General features: G+C 46.0%; 2 protein-coding genes across 2 annotated transcripts in view; one reads left to right on the forward strand and one right to left on the reverse strand.

Annotated features, from left to right (window-relative positions):
* ATRNL1 (attractin like 1) overlaps positions 1 to 19,951 on the reverse strand; it is a 379,911-nt gene that overhangs the window by 265,321 nt on the left and 94,639 nt on the right. Inside the window, exons 16-18 of the mRNA XM_066601402.1 lie at positions 16,586 to 16,799; positions 7,435 to 7,623; positions 140 to 358 (exon numbers count right to left, since the gene is read on the reverse strand). Of these exons, the coding sequence (XP_066457499.1) occupies positions 140 to 358; positions 7,435 to 7,623; positions 16,586 to 16,799 (622 nt within the window). The remainder of the gene's footprint in view (positions 1 to 139; positions 359 to 7,434; positions 7,624 to 16,585; positions 16,800 to 19,951) is intronic.
* Positions 1 to 19,951, forward strand: part of ABLIM1 (actin binding LIM protein 1) — a 509,502-nt gene that overhangs the window by 87,025 nt on the left and 402,526 nt on the right. The gene's annotated exons all lie outside the window — the stretch shown is intronic.

The raw sequence follows: 19,951 nt of genomic DNA on the forward strand, positions 1-19,951 counted from the left end.
CAGGCCAGAGGTCCCTGGAGCCACCGGCTAAGGGAGGAGGAGGCGGCATTCTCCATAAATGCGTGATCTCACTTATAGTATGTGGAGAAGACCGTGACATGGAAACAGTATATGTGATGGGGGACGTCATCCTCCTCACCTGGACAGTGAATAAATGACCACTCGTAGTTTTTGTCTCTTGGGCACAAACTGCTGTCCAGGACCATCTCACTTGACTGCTTGCTCTGAGGTTTCATCGGTCCTCTGGATGATCCTTCTATACAACTGCCCTTTCCAGTGTTACTGGGGTCATTACACCAACCGCAACCAGGGTGCTCCAAACACTGCGAGCAAGTGCGAAATCCTGTGCAGTTCTGGGCTGTAAGAAGTAGAAAGTGAGAGTTAGAAACCAAGTAAAGGAGAGAAATACCATACTGTGGGGGAAGCAAGACACAATATAATAGTCATATACTGTATAACACCTTAGAGGAATGTATTATAGTAGTTATATTCTTGTACATAGGGGGCAGTATTATAGTAGTTATATTCTTGTACATAGGGGGCAGTATTATAGTAGTTATATTCTTGTACATAGGGGGCAGTATTATAGTAGTTATATTCTTGTACATAGGGGGCAGTATTATAGTAGTTATATTCTTGTACATAGCAGCAGTATTATAGTAGTTATATTCTTGTATATAGGAGCAGTATTATAGTAGTTATATTCTTGTATATAGGAGCAGTATTATAGTAGTTATATTCTTGTACATAGGGGGCAGTATTATAGTAGTTATATTCTTGTACATAGGGGGAGTATTATAGTAGCTATATTCTTGTACATAGGGGGAGTATTATAGTAGTTATATTCTTGTACATAGGGGGCAGTATTATAGTAGCTATATTCTTGTACATAGGGGGAGTATTATAGTAGTTATATTCTTGTACATAGGGGCAGTATTATAGTAGTTATATTCTTGTACATAGGAGGCAGTATTATAGTAGTTATATTCTTGTACATAGGGGGCAGTATTATAGCAGTTATATTCTTGTACATAGGGGGCAGTATTATAGTAGTTATATTCTTGTACATAGGGGGCAGTATTATAGTAGTTATATTCTTGTACATAGCAGCAGTATTATAGTAGTTATATTCTTGTATATAGGAGCAGTATTATAGTAGTTATATTCTTGTATATAGGAGCAGTATTATAGTAGTTATATTCTTGTACATAGGGGGCAGTATTATAGTAGCTATATTCTTGTACATAGGGGGAGTATTATAGTAGTTATATTCTTGTACATAGGGGCAGTATTATAGTAGTTATATTCTTGTACATAGGAGCAGTATTATAGTAGTTATATTCTTGTACATAGGAGCAGTATTATAGTAGTTATATTCTTGTACATAGGAGCAGTATTATAGTAGTTATATTCTTGTACATAGGAGCAGTATTATAGTAGTTATATTCCTGTACATAGGAGGCGGTATTATAGTAGTTATATTCTTGTACATAGGAGCAGTATTATAGTAGTTATATTCTTGTACATAGGAGGCAGTATTATAGTAGTTATATTCTTGTACATAGGGAGCAGTATTATAGTAGTTATATTCTTGTACATAGGAGCAGTATTATAGTAGTTATATTCTTGTACATAGGGGGCAGTATTATAGTAGTTATATTCTTGTACATAGGAGGCAGTATTATAGTAGTTATATTATTGTACATAGGAGGCAGTATTATAGTAGTTATATTCTTGTACATAGGGAGCAGTATTACAGTAGTTATATTCTTGTACATAGGGGGCAGTATTATAGTAGTTATATTCTTGTACATAGGAGGCAGTATTATAGTAGTTATATTCTTGTACATGGAGGGCAGTATTATAGTAGTTATATTCTTGTACATAGGAGGCAGTATTATAGTAGTTATATTCTTGTACATAGGGGCAGTATTATATTAGATATATTCTTGTACATAGGGGGCAGTATTATAGTGGTTATATTCTTGTACATAGGAGCAGTATTATAGTGGTTATATTCTTGTACATAGGGGGCAGTATTATAGTAGTTATATTCTTGTACATAGGGGGCAGTATTATAGTAGTTATATTCTTGTACATAGGGAGCAGTATTATAGTAGCTATATTCTTATACATAGGGGGCAGTATTATAGTAGTTATATTCTTGTACATAGGAGGCAGTATTATAGTAGTTATATTCCTGTACATAGGGACAGTATTATAGTAGTTATATTCTTGTACATAGGAGCAGTATTATAGTAGTTATATTCTTGTACATAGGGGGCAGTATTATAGTAGTTATATTCTTGTACAATGGGGAGCAGTATTATAGTAGTTATATTCTTGTGCATGGGGGGCAGTATTATAGTAGTTATATTCTTGTACATAGGGGCAGTATTATAGTAGTTATATCCTTGTACATAGGGGGCAGTATTATAGTAATTATATTCTTGTACATAGGGGGCAGTATTATAGTAGTTATATTCCTGTACATAGGGACAGTATTATAGTAGTTATATTCTTGTACATAGGAGCAGTATTATAGTAGTTATATTCTTGTACATAGGGGGCAGTATTATAGTAGTTATATTCTTGTACATAGGAGGCAGTATTATAGTAGTTATATTCTTGCACATAGGAGCCAGTATTATAGTAGTTATATTCTTGTACATAGGGGGCAGTATTATAGTAGTTATATTCCTGTACATAGGGACAGTATTATAGTAGTTATATTCTTGTACATAGGAGCAGTATTATAGTAGTTATATTCTTGTACATAGGGGGCAGTATTATAGTAGTTATATTCTTGTACAATGGGGAGCAGTATTATAGTAGTTATATTCTTGTACATAGGAGGCAGTATTATAGTAGTTATATTCTTATACATCGGAGGCAGTATTATAGTAGTTATATTCTTGTACATAGGAGGCAGTATTATAGTAGTTATATTCTTGTACACAGGGGGCAGTATTATAGTAGTTATATTCTTGTACACAGGGGGCAGTATTATAGTAGTTATATTCTTGTACATAGGAGCAGTATTATAGTAGTTATATTCCTGTACATAGGGGGCAGTATTATAGTAGTTATATTCTTGTACATAGGGGGCAGTATTAGAGTAGTTATATTCTTGTACATAGGGGGCAGTATTATAGTAGTTATACTCTTGTACATAGGAAGCAGTATTATAGTAGTTATATTCTTGTACATAGGGGGCAGTATTATAGTAGTTATATTCTTGTACATAGGAGCAGTATTATAGTAGTTATATTCTTGTACATAGGAGGCAGTATTATAGTAGTTATATTCTTGTACATAGGGAGCAGTATTATAGTAGTTATATTCTTGTACATAGGAGCAGTATTATAGTAGTTATATTCTTGTACATAGGGGGCAGTATTATAGTAGTTATATTCTTGTACATAGGAGCAGTATTATAGTAGTTATATTCTTGTACATAGGGGGCAGTATTATAGTAGTTATATTCTTGTACATAGGAGGCAGTATTATAGTAGTTATATTATTGTACATAGGAGGCAGTATTATAGTAGTTATATTCTTGTACATAGGAGGCAGTATTATAGTAGTTATATTCTTGTACATGGAGGGCAGTATTATAGTAGTTATATTCTTGTACATAGGAGGCAGTATTATAGTAGTTATATTCTTGTACATAGGGGCAGTATTATATTAGATATATTCTTGTACATAGGGGGCAGTATTATAGTGGTTATATTCTTGTACATAGGAGCAGTATTATAGTGGTTATATTCTTGTACATAGGGGGCAGTATTATAGTAGTTATATTCTTGTACATAGGGGGCAGTATTATAGTAGTTATATTCTTGTACATAGGGAGCAGTATTATAGTAGTTATATTCTTGTACATAGGAGGCAGTATTATAGTAGTTATATTCTTGTACAAAGGAGCAGTATTATAGTAGTTATATTCTTGTACATAGGGGGCAGTATTATAGTAGTTATATTCTTGTACATAGGGAGCAGTATTATAGTAGTTATATTCTTGTACATAGGGGACAGTATTATAGTAGTTATATCAATGTACATAGGGGGCAGTATTGTAGTAGTTATATTCTTGTACATAGGGGGCAGTATTATAGTAGTTATATTCTTGTACATAGGGGGCAGTATTATAGTAGTTATATTCTTGTACATAGGGGGCAGTATTATAGTAGTTATATTCTTGTACATAGGGGGCAGTATTATAGTAGTTATATTCTTGTACATAGGGGGCAGTATTATAGTAGTTATATTCTTGTGCATGGGGGGCAGTATTATAGTAGTTATATTCTTGTACATAGGGGGCAGTATTATAGTAGTTATATTCTTGTACATAGGAGGCGGTATTATAGTAGTTATATTCTTGTACATGGGGGCAGTATTATAGTAGTTATATTCTTGTACATAGGGAGCAGTATTATAGTAGTTATATTCTTGTACATAGGAGGCAGTATTATAGTAGTTATATTCTTGTACATAGGGGGCAGTATTATAGTAGTTATATTCTTGCACATAGGGGGCAGTATTATAGTAGTTATATTCTTGTACATAGAGGGCAGTATTATAGTAGTTACATTCTTGTACATAGAGGGGCAGTATTATAGTAGTTATATTCTTGTACATAGGAGTAGTATTATAGTAGTTATATTCTTGTACAATGGGGAGCAGTATTATAGTAGTTATATTCTTTTACATAGGGGGCAGTATTATAGTAGTTATATTGTTGTAGATAGGGGGCAGTATTATAGTAGTTATATTCTTGTACATAGGGGGCAGTATTATAGTAGTTGCATTCTTGTACATAGGGGGCAGTATTATAGTAGTTGCATTCTTGTACATAGGAGCAGTATTATAGTAGTTATATTGTTGTAGATAGGGGGCAGTATTATAGTAGTTATATTCTTGTACATCGGAGCAGTATTATAATAGTTATATTCTTGTACATAGGAGGCAGTATTATAGTAGTTATATTCTTGTACATAGGGGGCAGTATTATAGTAGTTATATTCTTGTACATAGGAGCAGTATTATAGTAGTTATATTCTTGTACATAGGAGCAGTATTATAGTAGTTATATTCTTGTACATAGCAGCAGTATTATAGTAGTTATATTCTTGTACATAGGGGGTCAGTATTATAGTAGTTATATTCTTGTGCATAGGGGGCAGTATTATAGTAGTTATATTCTTGTACATAGGGGGCAGTATTATAGTAGTTATATTCTTGTACATAGGAGCAGTATTATAGTAGTTATATTCTTGTACATAGGGTGCAGTATTATAGTAGTTATATTCTTGTACATAGGAGGCAGTATTATAGTAGTTATATTCTTGTACACAGGGGGTAGTATTATAGTAGTTATATTCTTGTACATAGGAGCAGTATTATAGTAGTTATATTCTTGTACATAGGGGGCAGTATTATAGTAGTTATATTCTTGTACATAGGGAGCAGTATTATAGTAGTTATATTCTTGTACATAGGGGGCAGTATTACAGTAGTTATATTCTTGTACATAGGGGGCAGTATTATAGTAGTTATATTCTTGTACATAGGGGGCAGTATTATGGTAGTTATATTCTTGTACATAGGGGGCAGTATTATAGTAGTTATATTCTTATATCAGAATTAGCATTTGTGGTTTAAAAGGGATCCGTCGACGTTAAACATCTCAATTCAGGTTTGTAAACCCACGTCAAGGTCATGGCAGTGTGAGAACAGCTTGTGCGTTCCTCCTCTAATAACACAACCTGCTCCTGAAACATTACGTGCTTTATAGGTCCAATATTACGGTTATTATTGTTGAATCAGTGTGGCGCTCTCCCCACCCCTCGCTGGGATGTGACAATGGCGCGGGCCACAGCACCAAGGTCTGCCGGGCCGAACGCCTTTAATTTTACAATGCACATAATTACTGCCCATAAAAGCCAGTAAATCTCAATGCCGCATGTAATATTGAATTCTCCAGTGAGGAGAGCGGAGTGCAGCCTAATCTCATTACTCTCCGCCGCGCTCTCTCTTTATTTGTTTCTCTGTCCTTAAACTTATGGAAATTGTTTCGTATCCGAACAATGAAGAAAAAAAAAAAATCTACAGTCAAGGAATGTGCCGCATCTACGCAAAGACGATCGGAAGGCTGGCGAATTCTATTATGCTGATTTAATAAAAATATACATTTTTTAAACACTGGCAGAGGAGACGTGAATTAATCGCGGCGTCCCCCCGTCATGGCGGCCTCACATTGTGTGGATATATACTCAGCGATTACCACGGACGGTCCCGGTCATTAACCTGTACGAGCCGCCGCAGCTCGGGGATGACCGGGAGACGGGGTTATCTGTACGTCCTTGCTGCGTGCCTCCTCTGCGCACCTGTCCCAAGGTCTGCAGCGGGCGCAGCGCCCGCTCCCCCCGCCGCCGTCCTCTACCTCAACCGTTTTACATAAAGCAGATTATACGTCTTTCTTTTGCTTCTAATTTCATTTATTTCCTGCCACCAAATGTCGGCCCCGCACTTGCCAGCAGACAGTTTGTTCCCATTTGTTTGCAGCCTCTTTTATATCAATTTCCCATCTGTCTCCAATCACTTCAGTCATGAGTGCGATGGGACTGGCGACGCATCCGGCCAGTAGCGGGTAATGTAGGGGCTGGCGCTCCTGACTTACAGCCCATCTCAGACCTTCAGCGCGATGCTAGAGTCGGGAGCCGAGCTCCACGGCTTCCATCTGACTAGTGATACGGAGCTACTCCAAGTCTTATACTCCAGTCACATCCAGAGCTGCAGTCACCATGTTAATGCTTCATTGTGTCATTTACTCTAAACACATCCAAAGCTGCAGTGGCAGTACTTAACCCCTTCTGGACCGGAGATTTATCAATTTTTTTTTTATTTTTGTTTTTTCGTACCCACCTTCCAACATACACAACTCTTTAATTTTTCCATTGACGTGGCTGGATGACGGCTTGTTTATTGCATGATGGGTTGTATTTTTTTTAAGGGTGCCATTTTACGTACCACATAATGGAAAACTTTTACGTGGTGAGAAATGAAAAATAATTAAATTGCGCCATTTTTGGTGGGTTGAGTTTTTACAGCATGAATAGCGCAAAAAGTTACATGAACTTTGCTCCAAGGGTCAGTATGATTACGGGATGCCAAACTTCTGCAGGGAGATATGAGCTAGATAGATACCACACTATTTAAATTGACTTTTTTAATTAACTGTTAGCAGGGCTTAATTTTGGAGTAGGGCTTATATTTCAAGCATCCTCAAAAAGCCTGAAAAATCATTTTGCATCCTCAAAAATTCTGGAAAATCATGCTAGGTCTTATTTTCATGGAAACGGGGTAGATAAGAGATACATAGATAGATAGATAGATAGATAGATAGACAGACGCATGATGGCTACTTACGGGAGCAGGTGTTAGTCTGCCACTCCAGGCACTGTCCGTACGGGAAGGAGATGATGTAGGCGTTGGAGTCCACGCAGCGCTTGGTGTTGCTGCACCACATGCACTCCATGCCGTTGCTGGTACAGTTGGAGCAGGATGTGCGCAGTGAGCAGGGCACCTTACACGGCCGGGCGTTCTGGTTGGGACTGACTGCAGAGGTAAGAGGAGAACGGGGTGAGAGAGTGCATACTGCTGATGGAAAATCAGTCTGGAGAGGACTGCCGAGACTGGATACACTGTAACAAGCCCTCAGCTGTAGAAGTCAGAAGGCGTTTCTAACTATTGGATGTAAATAATGACTGCCTTCATTCAAAGTGTGATTGTTCTTAGAAAAGGCCCATTTACACACACAGATATCTTTCAAAAGATTAATAGATCAGGGATCCTTTTGCCTAAAGTACTAATAGGCACTAATTGCTATTAGTACTTTATTAGCTTCATTTGCATGCAAATGAGCTTCTGGAAGCTGTTACGGAACTCAGCAGGAGGTCTGAGCGCTGTAATTAGCTCCATAGTTCAGCCATGGGCTCCCCATGGAGAATTCAGCACCATGGACAGCAGGCACAGCATGCAGTCCTGCTTATCCACTGTTCTGTGGGCGGGGCTGAGAACTGCTGTAACAATGTTATCAGCTGTAATCAGCTCTCCACAGGCAGAACACAGCCTGCAGTCCTGGGATCATTCAAAAGAAGGCTTTTGACCGAATTTTAAGTAATACTTGTTGTGTCTAAATGGGCCTTAAGAGAGACCAAGTAATCTTGTAGATATGATACCTTTCAATGGCTAATACCCTCATACACACCATACCATACCTTCATACGCACAGCACCATACCTTCATACACACAGCACCATCCCCTCATACACACAGCACCATGCCCTCATACACACAGCACCACGCCCTCATACACACTGCACCATCCCCTCATACACACAGCACCATGCCATAATACACACAGCACCACGCCCTCATACACACAGCACCACGCCCTCATACACACAGCACCACGCCCTCATACACACAGCACCACGCCCTCATACACACAGCACCACGCCCTCATACACACAGCACCATCCCCTCATGCACACAGCACCATCCCCTCATACACACAGCACCATCCCCTCATACACACAGCACCATCCCCTCATACACACAGCACCATCCCCTCATACACACAGCACCATCCCCTCATACACACAGCACCATGCCCTCATACACACACACAGCAACACCCCCTCATAACACAGCAACACGCCCTCATACACAGAGCACCACGCCCTCATACACACAGCACCACACCTTCTTACATACAGCACCATACCCTCATACATACAGCACCATACCCTCATACATACAGCACCATACCCTCATATACAGAGCACCACGCCCTCATATACAGAGCACCACGCCCTCATACACACAGCACCATGCCCTCATACACACAGCACCATGCCCTCATACACACAGCACCATGCCCTCATACACACAGCACCATGCCCTCATACACACAGCACCATGCCCTCATACACACATCATTACGCCCTCATACACACAGCACCACGCCCTCATACACACAGCACCACGCCCTCATACACACAGCACCACGCCCTCATACACACAGCACCACGCCCTCATACACACAGCACCACACCCTCATACACACAGCACCACACACTCATACACACAGCACCACACCCTCATACACACAGCACCACCCCCTCATACACACAGCACCACCCCCTCATACATACAGCACCACCCCCTCATACATACAGCACCACCCCCTCATACATACAGCACCACCCCCTCATACATACAGCACCATCCCCTCATACACACAGCACCATCCCCTCATACACACAGCACCACCCCCTCATACATACAGCACCACCCCCTCATACATACAGCACCACCCCCTCATACATACAGCACCATCCCCTCATACACACAGCACCACCCCCTCATACACACAGCACCACCCCCTCATACATACAGCACCACCCCCTCATACATACAGCACCACCCCCTCATACATACAGCACCACCCCCTCATACATACAGCACCATCCCCTCATACACACAGCACCATCCCCTCATACACACAGCACCACGCCCTCATACATACAGCACCATACCCTCATACACAGAGTACCACGCCCTCATATACAGAGCACCACGCCCTCATATACAGAGCACCACGCCCTCAAATACAGAGCACCACGCCCTCAAATACAGAGCACCACGCCCTCATACATACAGCACCACACCCTCATACACACAGCACCACGCCCTCATACACACAGCACCACGCCGTCATACACACAGCACCACGCCCTCATACACACAGCACCATCCCCTCATACACACAGCACCATGCCCTCATACACACAGCACCATGCCCTCATACACACAGCACCATACCCTCATACATACAGCACCATACCCTCATATACAGAGCACCACGCCCTCATATACAGAGCACCACGCCCTCAAATACAGAGCACCACGCCCTCAAATACAGAGCACCACGCCCTCATACATACAGCACCACACCCTCATACACACAGCACCACGCCCTCATACACACAGCACCACGCCGTCATACACACAGCACCACGCCCTCATACACACAGCACCACGCCCTCATACACACAGCACCACGCCCTCATACACAGAGCACCACGCCCTCATACACACAGCACCACGCCCTCATACACACAGCACCACGCCCTCATACACACAGCACCATCCCCTCATACACACAGCACCATCCCCTCATACACACAGCACCATGCCCTCATACACACAGCACCATCCCCTCATACACACAGCACCACGCCCTCATACACACAGCACCACGCCCTCATACACACAGCACCACGCCCTCATACACACAGCACCACGCCCTCATACACACAGCACCACGCCCTCATACACACAGCACCATGCGCTCATACACACTGCACCATACCGTCATACACACAGCACCATGCCCTCATACATACAGCACCATCCCCTCATACACACAGCACCACGCCCTCATACACACAGCACCACACCCTCATATACACAGCACCATCCCCTCATACACACAGCACCACGCCCTCATACACACAGCACCATGCCCTCATACACACAGCACCATCCCCTCATACACACTGCACCATACCCTCATACACACAGCACCATCCCCTCATACACACTGCACCACGCCCTCATACACACAGCACCACGCCCTCATACACACAGCACCACGCCCTCATACACACAGCACCACGCCCTCATACACACAGCACCACGCCCTCATACACACAGCACCACGCCCTCATACACACAGCACCATCCCCTCATACACACAGCACCATGCCCTCATACACACAGCACCATGCCCTCATACACACAGCACCATAACCTCATACACACAGCACCATCCCCTCATACACACAGTACCATACCCTCATACACACAGCACCATACCCTCATACATACAGCACCATACCCTCATACACACAGCACCACGCCCTCATACACACAGCACCACACCCTCATGCACAAAGCACCACACCCTCATACACACAGCACCACGCCCTCATACACACAGCACCACGCCCTCATACACACAGCACCATACCCTCATACACACAGCACCACGCCCTCATATACACAGCACCACGCCCTCATACACACAGCACCACGCCCTCATACACACAGCACCATGCGCTCATACACACTGCACCATACCGTCATACACACAGCACCATGCCCTCATACATACAGCACCATCCCCTCATACACACAGCACCACGCCCTCATACACACAGCACCACGCCCTCATATACACAGCACCACACCCTCATACACACAGCACCATGCCCTCATACACACAGCACCATGCCCTCATACACACAGCACCATCCCCTCATACACACAGCACCACGCCCTCATACACACAGCACCACGCCCTCATACACACAGCACCATACCCTCATACACACAGCACCATACCCTCATACATACAGCACCATCCCCTCATACACACAGTACCATACCCTCATACACACAGCACCATCCCCTCATACACACAGGACCATCCCCTCATACACACAGCACCATCCCCTCATACACACAGCACCATCCCCTCATACACACAGCACCATCCCCTCATACACACAGCACCATGCCCTCATACACACAGCACCATGCCCTCATACACACAGCACCATGCCCTCATACACACTGCACCATACCCTCATACACACAGCACCATGCCCTCATACACACAGCACCATGCCCTCATACACACTGCACCATACCCTCATATACACAGCACCATCCCCTCATACACACACACAGCACCACGCCCTCATACACACAGCACCATGCCCTCATACACACAGCACCATGCCCTCATACACACAGCACCATGCCCTCATACACACTGCACCATACCCTCATACACACAGCACCATGCCCTCATACACACTGCACCATACCCTCATATACACAGCACCATACCCTCATACACATACACAGCAACACGCCCTCATACACACAGCACCATGCCCTCATACACACAGCACCATACCCTCATACACACAGCACCATCCCCTCATACACACAGCACCATCCCCTCATACACACAGCACCATCCCCTCATACACACAGCACCATGCCCTCATACACACACACAGCAACACGCCCTCATAACACAGCACCACGCCCTCATACACACAGCACCACACCCTCTTACATACAGCACCATACCCTCATACATACAGCACCATACCCTCATACATACAGCACCATACCCTCATATACAGAGCACCACGCCCTCATATACAGAGCACCACGCCCTCATACACACAGCACCACACCCTCATACATACAGCACCACGCCCTCATACACACAGCACCATGCCCTCATACACACAGCACCATGCCCTCATACACACAGCACCATGCCCTCATACACACAGCACCATGCCCTCATACACACAGCACCATGCCCTCATACACACAGCACCATACCCTCATACACACAGCACCACGCCCTCATACACACAGCACCACGCCCTCATACACACAGCACCACGCCCTCATACACACAGCACCATCCCCTCATACACACAGCACCATGCCCTCATACACACAGCACCATGCCCTCATACACACAGCACCATGCCCTCATACACACAGCACCATGCCCTCATACACACAGCACCATACCCTCATACACACAGCACCACGCCCTCATACACACAGCACCACGCCGTCATACACACAGCACCATACCCTCATACACACAGCACCATGCCCTCATACACACAGCACCACACCCTCTTACATACAGCACCATACCCTCATACATACAGCACCATACCCTCATACACACAGCACCACACCCTCTTACATACAGCACCATACCCTCATACATACAGCACCATACCCTCATACATACAGCACCATACCCTCATACATACAGCACCATACCCTCATACACACAGCACCACACCCTCATATACACAGCACCACACCCTCATATACAGGACACCATGCCCTCATACACACAGCACCATACATCCCTATACACCGCACTATGCACTTATACACACAGCAGCAGTGACTGATGTTTTCTGATTATGGGTGACAGTAATATCAAGATGTAGTAGCTGAAGATAAGGAGACCTGGGAGGTTGCAAAATTGTAGCAGGATATATATATATATATCTATATATACACACACACAGTGTTTCCCATCACAGTCACCGTCTCCAGGTAAGGGAAGTTTAGCCACTATAAGTAGCTTCCCCCCCAGGCCCAGGGATTCCCCCCACCACAATCCTGGGTGAGCGGGCGCAGCGCTCCAACCCAGATAATTCCCTTCCGTATCTCTGCATTAGAGACATTACTATATCACAGTGCCGGGGAGCGGGTGACCTTCAGAGCTTCATTTAGCTAATGGTGAGAGCCGCCTGCCATCTCCCGGCATCCCCGGCGCGGGCACTCGGATATCAGACCGCTCCGCCGCACCAATTATAGAGTGAAGCCACGCAATACACTCATGTCTCATAGGATCAGCTGGGGGCATCCATGCAGTGAGCTCCCCGCCACAGAGCCGCAGGATGAATCCCAACTATCTGGCAGGACCGACAAAGTGCCGGATTAGCAGACAGTTCGAACTGTTGGAAGCATATACACTGACCGATCACTGGGCAGGAACAGCCGGCGTGCGACACCCTGTGATCAGTAACGTGGTACCACGGCTGCTGCAGCGGGCATGGGCCGGGTTGAGTATGGAAGGTGTTCACCCCTTCGTGGAATCTCTGCCCCCCCAATGTCTGAAAGCCATCACCGCCCAAAAATGCTGACAAGCCCATTATTGAGTGCGGTGATGGTTCAGTGTTCATCCAGCATATACTTACCCGGTGGCCACTGACGCCTCTACACTGGAGCTCCACCATGACGGCATCTCCATAATGTGAGGTTCAAAGAGGTACGTGCCCTAGAGGAAGACCACGCAGAGTTATGGGGCTCTTGCTGCGAGGGGAACCCTGGTGGGTGGTGGGAACCTGCGCAGGACTCTACATGGCCAACAACCATGCATGTGGCTAGGATGATGAGGGTCCCTGCAGTCAAGACCCTCTCCTATATTTACCAAAATTCATGTCTGAACCTGATCCTTCCAACATGGCGGCGGCTCAGACCCCAGACCCACGGGAGCAGTGCTTCACAAGTTCTGAAGGGTCTCTGTTCTTCCATGAACCCTGCGCCCGTCCTCCTCCTCCGCTTCCTCCACCACTAGAACTGGTACATCTTTCCCAAAGACTAAATTTCCAATCCTGGCTGGGACGATCCCCACGTGGGCCGGGGTCAGGATGACAGCTGTACGCCGAGTTCTGAGGACTGGTCCAGGCTGCTCTCCTCCACCGCGGCCTCCATCTTTTATCACAAAGGCGCAGCAGCTAAAATAGCAGTGTTCTTATTTTTTTGCTCCTTCAAAAGCCGCTAAAAGTCGACTCTGAGATCCGAGCGTGTAATGGACTTGTAGCACATTTAATAATGCCCAGAGGGACGTCGCGTGTAACAAAAGGTGAGCGACCCCGGAGGAGGCGGGACACGGAAAAAGGGACAAAAAGACAATTTATAGCGACACTGAAGAAGCCACAGAAGGAGAGGCACAATGTAGAACCGCTCACCGCGGCGCTCATTATACGCTCAATGCCAAAGACGCTACTGAGAAAATCCAGCACAGCTCTCCAGAGCCCGGTACAATGATACCCGCCGAGGGGTGCCCGGCGCCATCACAGGATGGAGGAACACACAGACACCGCAGGGTTAACATCCAGAAATACACGGATCAGAGCCATATAGGAGGGTTCTACCAGCGAGGAGGGAAACGGGAACCCTGGAAAAGTGAAACTTCTACAACTTTCTACGACTCTAAGGGACTTACTGACTATTCAGAATACGACTGCCTTCTGATGTGAAGCATGCCACCACCCGTCCCCCACGCCCGCGCCGCATTTATCAGGTGTGCCTCACACTTCCGGACAGTTTGTCTGACTTGAAGGGGGAAGAAGCGTGGCCTGATTTGCGCAAATAACTGCGCCAAAAGTTCAGTGGTAAATCTGGCGCATTTTAAGACTGTCTAGTCCAAGCTCACACTGCCAACTGGGGAGCAGTAAGGGGAATCCCCGCGGCCCAACGTCTTAGGACGGAACGAAGAGCGCTGAACGGACCCCAAGATCCACCGGAGCGAGGCGCACATGAGCGCAATGTGAGGCGACCCAATGAAGGCAAGGAGACACTTGTCATGATCACAACCCCACAAAAGTGATGGCAGGCGGTTTTAATAGAAAATGCTTCGCATCCGCGGGTACATCGCACGTTCAGGAGCGCGATATCAGGCCGTTATATGGCCCGATACTACGCTCGGCCGCGTGCAGGTAGCCTTAGACAGTATTAGTAAATAAGCCCATAAATGTTTTGCTGCCTCACAATCTGCAAGATCTCTGCTTGCTGTTATGATGTGTACTTGTTCACACAGCTGAAGGTTTGCTGCAATGTACAGTATCAGTGCAGGCAATTCTCTGAGATGAAATCAGAAGCTCAAATCTTCTCCCGTCCTGTACTGATCCTCAGCTGAATTGTATTATCCTTCAGAGCTGCGCTCACTATTCTGCTGGAGTCACTGTGTACATACATTACTTATCCTGTACTGATCCTGAGTTACATCCTGTATTATACCCCAGAGCTGCACTCACTATTCTGCTGGTGGAGTCACTGTGTACATACATTACTTATCCTGTACTGATCCTGAGTTACATCTTGTATTATACTCCAGAGCTGCACTCACTATTCTGCTGGTGGAGTCACTGTGTACATACATTACTTATCCTGTACTGCTCCTGAGGTCCATCCTGTATTATACTCCAGAGCTGCACTTACTATTCTGCTGGTGGACTCACTGTGTACATACATTACTTATCCTGTACTGCTCCTGAGTTACATCCTGTATTATACTCCAGAGCTGCACTTACTATTCTCCTGGTAGAGTCACTGTGTACATACATTACTTATCCTGTACTGATCCTGAGTTACATCCTGTATTATACCCCAGAGCTGCACTCACTATTCTGCTGGTGGAGTCACTGTGTACATACATTACTTATCATGTACTGATCCTGAGTTACATGCTGTATTATACCCCAGAGCTGCACTCACTATTCTGCTGGTGGAGTCACTGTGTACATACATTACTTATCCTGTACTGATCCTGAGTTACATCCTGTATTATACCCCAGAGCTGCACTCACTATTCTGCTGGTGGAGGCACTATGTACATACATTACTTATCCTGTACTGATCCTGAGTTACATCCTGTATTATACTCCAGAGCTGCACTCACTATTCTGCTGGTGGAGTCACTGTGTACATACATTACTTATCCTGTACTGATGCTAAGTTACATCCCATATTATACCCCAGAGCTGCACTCACTATTCTGCTGGTGGAGTCACTGTGTACATACATTACTTATCCTGTACTGCTCCTGAGTTACATCCTGTATTATACTCCAGAGCTGCACTCACTATTCTGCTATCACACTTACCTACTGGCTTTTCGCACACCAGGCCGTCCGTCATGGCAGTGCATGGGTTGGCCTTTAGTCCTGCCACCTCTGCCCGCTCCAAATAGGCACAAAACCCAGAGTCACTGGGCTCTCCAGGAAGCCACTGCAGGGTGGTGTTAGTGAACGGGCACATGTCCTCCCAGCCCCAGTATGAGACATTGATCTTCCGTAATCCAACCCACGGCGAGAGCTTCTGTGTAAGAGAAAGCAGGGAGTAACATTGAAGGACAATAATGAGACATCAGTTATAATATACAGCAGTGACATCACCGATCTGCAGATATTGGTTATATTATACAGCAGTGACATCACCACTCTCCAGATATCGGTTATATTATACAGCAGTGACATCACTGCTCTCCAGATATCAGTAATATTATACAACAGTGACATCACCTCTTTGCAGATATCAGTTATATTATACAGCAGTGACATCACCACTCTGCAGATATCGGTTATATTATACAGCAGTGACATCAAAGATCTGCAGAGATCAGTTATATAATACAGCAGTGACATCACCGCTCTGCAGATATCAGTTATATTATACAGCAGTGACATCACCACTCTCCAAATATCGGTTATATTATACAGCAGTGACATCACCACTCTCCAGATACCAGTTATATTATACAGCAGTGACATCACCGATCTGCAGATATCAGTTATATTATACAGCAGTGGCATCACCACCCTCCAGATATCGGTTATATTATACAGCAGTGACATCACCACCCTCCAGATATCGGTTATATTATACAGCAGTGACATCACCACCCTCCAGATATCGGTTATATTATACAGCAGTGACATCAACACTTTCCAGATATCGGTTATATTATACAGCAGTGACATCACCGCTCTGCAGAGATCAGTTATATAATACAGCAGTGACATCACTGCTCTGCAGAGATCAGTTATATAATACAGCAGTGACATCATCGCTCTGCAGAGATCAGTTATATCATACAGCAGTGACATCACGGCTCTCTACATATCAGTTATATTATACAGCAGTGACATCACCATTCTCCAGATATCAGTTATATTATACAGCAGTGACATCACCGATCTGCAGATATCAGTTATATTATACAGCAGTGACATCACCGCTATGCAGATATCAGTTACATCATACAGCAGTGACATCACCACTCTGCAGATCAATTATATTATACAGCAGTGACATCACCTCTTTGCAGATATCAGTTATATTATACAGTAGTGACATCACCGCTTTGCAGATATCAGATACATTATGCAGCAGTGACATCACCGCTCTGCAGATATTGGTTATATTATACAGCAGTGACATCACGGCTCTCTACATATCAGTTACATCATACAGCAGTGACATCACCGCTCTGCACATCAGTTACATTATCCAGCAGTGACATCATGGCTCTCTACATATCAGTTATATTATACAGCAGTGACATCACCAATCTGCAGATCAGTTACATTATTCAGCAGTGACATCACCGCTCTGCACATCAGTTACATTATCCAGCAGTGACATCACAGCTTTGCAGATATCGGTTATATTATGCAGTAGTGACATCACCGCTCTGCAGATCAGTTACATTATACAGCAGTGACATCACCGCTCTGCAGATCAGTTACATTATACAGCAGTGACATCACCGCTCTGCAGATCAGTTACATTATACAGCAGTGACATCACCGCTCTGCAGATCAGTTACATTACACAGCAGTGACATCATCGCTCTGCAGATCAGTTACATTACACAGCAGTGACATCACCGCTCTGCAGATCAGTTACATTACACAGCAGTGACATCACCGCTTTGCAGATATCAGTTACATTATACAGTAGTGACATCACCGCTCCCCAGTGATGATGTTATGTACTACAGATCGTGGAGGAGTATATAATGTACAGCTCTATACATCCCCACCGTTGAGGTTGTAGCTAATCAGCGGCTCTTCATGAATATTTTACTTCCTGCTGAGAATCATTTTATCCGGAGAATAATCCTGCGTTGTGCGATTCCGCCGCGCCGCCTGACATCCCTTTGGGCGTGAGTCGCAGTAGCAGATCCCCGCCGAGCGCCTCCTCATTAGCCTCAGTCTATTATTTATGGAATCATTTCTTTTCTAAATTCTTAATAAACTTTAAATTCAGTTTTCTCTACTAAAGTGGTGAGATGAGAGGACGCCGGACGCCGCGCCAAACAAGACAAAACGCTTCACAGAAATCACAGACACAAAGGGATGAGGCACTGGGAGAGACGATCTGCTTCTTAAAGGGGCAGCGCCACCAAGAATGTGACCCGCAGATAAGATTGTCTGTACACAGTACAAACAGGGCCGACACAACGCTATTCGCTAACCGGCCCTTGAAAGTGCGGCACGGAGGGGGCCCATCCTCAATGTGCGGCAGCGAGGGGGCCCGTCCTCAATGTGCGGCGGCGAGGGGGCCCGTCCTCAATGTGCGGCAGCGAGGGGGCCCGTCCTCAATGTGCGGCACGGAGGGGGCCCTTCCCTCAATGTGCGGCAGTGCGGGGGCCCGTCCTCAATGTGCGGCAGGGAGGGGGCCCGTCCTCAATGTGCGGCAGGGAGGGGGCCCGTCCTCAATGTGCGGCAGCGAGGGGGCTCGTCCTCAATGTGCGGCAGCGAGGGGGCCCGTCCTCAATGTGCGGCAGCGAGGGGGCCCGTCCTCAATGTGCGGCAGCGAGGGGGCCCGTCCTCAATGTGCGGCAGGGAGGGGGCCCGTCCTCAATGTGCGGCAGGGAGGGGGCCCGTCCTCAATGTGCGGCAGTGTGGGGGCCCGTCCTCAATGTGCGGCAGTGTGGGGGCCCGTCCTCAATGTGCGGCAGTGTGGGGGCCCGTCTTCAATGTGCGGCAGCGTGGGGGCCCGTCTTCAATGTGCGGCAGCGTGGGGGCCCGTACTCAATGTGCGGCAGCGAGGGGGCCCGTCCTCAATGTGCGGCAGCGAGGGGGCCCGTCCTCAATGTGCGGCAGCGAGGGGCTCGTCCTCAATGTGCGGCAGCGAGGGGGCCCGTCCTCAATGTGCGGCAGCGAGGGGGCCCGTCCTTAATGTCCGGCAGCGGGGGAGCCCGTTCTCAATGTCCGGCAGCGAGGGGGCCCGTTCTCAATGTCCGGCGGCGAGAGGGCCCCTCCTCAATGTGCGGCGGCGAGGGGGCCCGTCCTCAATGTGCGGCGGCGAGGGGGCCCCTCCTCAATGTGCGGCGGCGAGGGGGCCCCTCCTCAATGTGCGGCGGCGAGGGGGCCCGTCCTCAATGTGCGGCGGCGAGGGGGCCCGTCCTCAATGTGCGGCGGCGAGGGGGCCCGTCCTTAATGTCCGGCGGCGAGGGGGCCCGT

This window comes from Eleutherodactylus coqui, chromosome 4 (assembly GCF_035609145.1).
Source record: "Eleutherodactylus coqui strain aEleCoq1 chromosome 4, aEleCoq1.hap1, whole genome shotgun sequence".
NCBI lineage: Eukaryota > Metazoa > Chordata > Amphibia > Anura > Eleutherodactylidae > Eleutherodactylus > Eleutherodactylus coqui.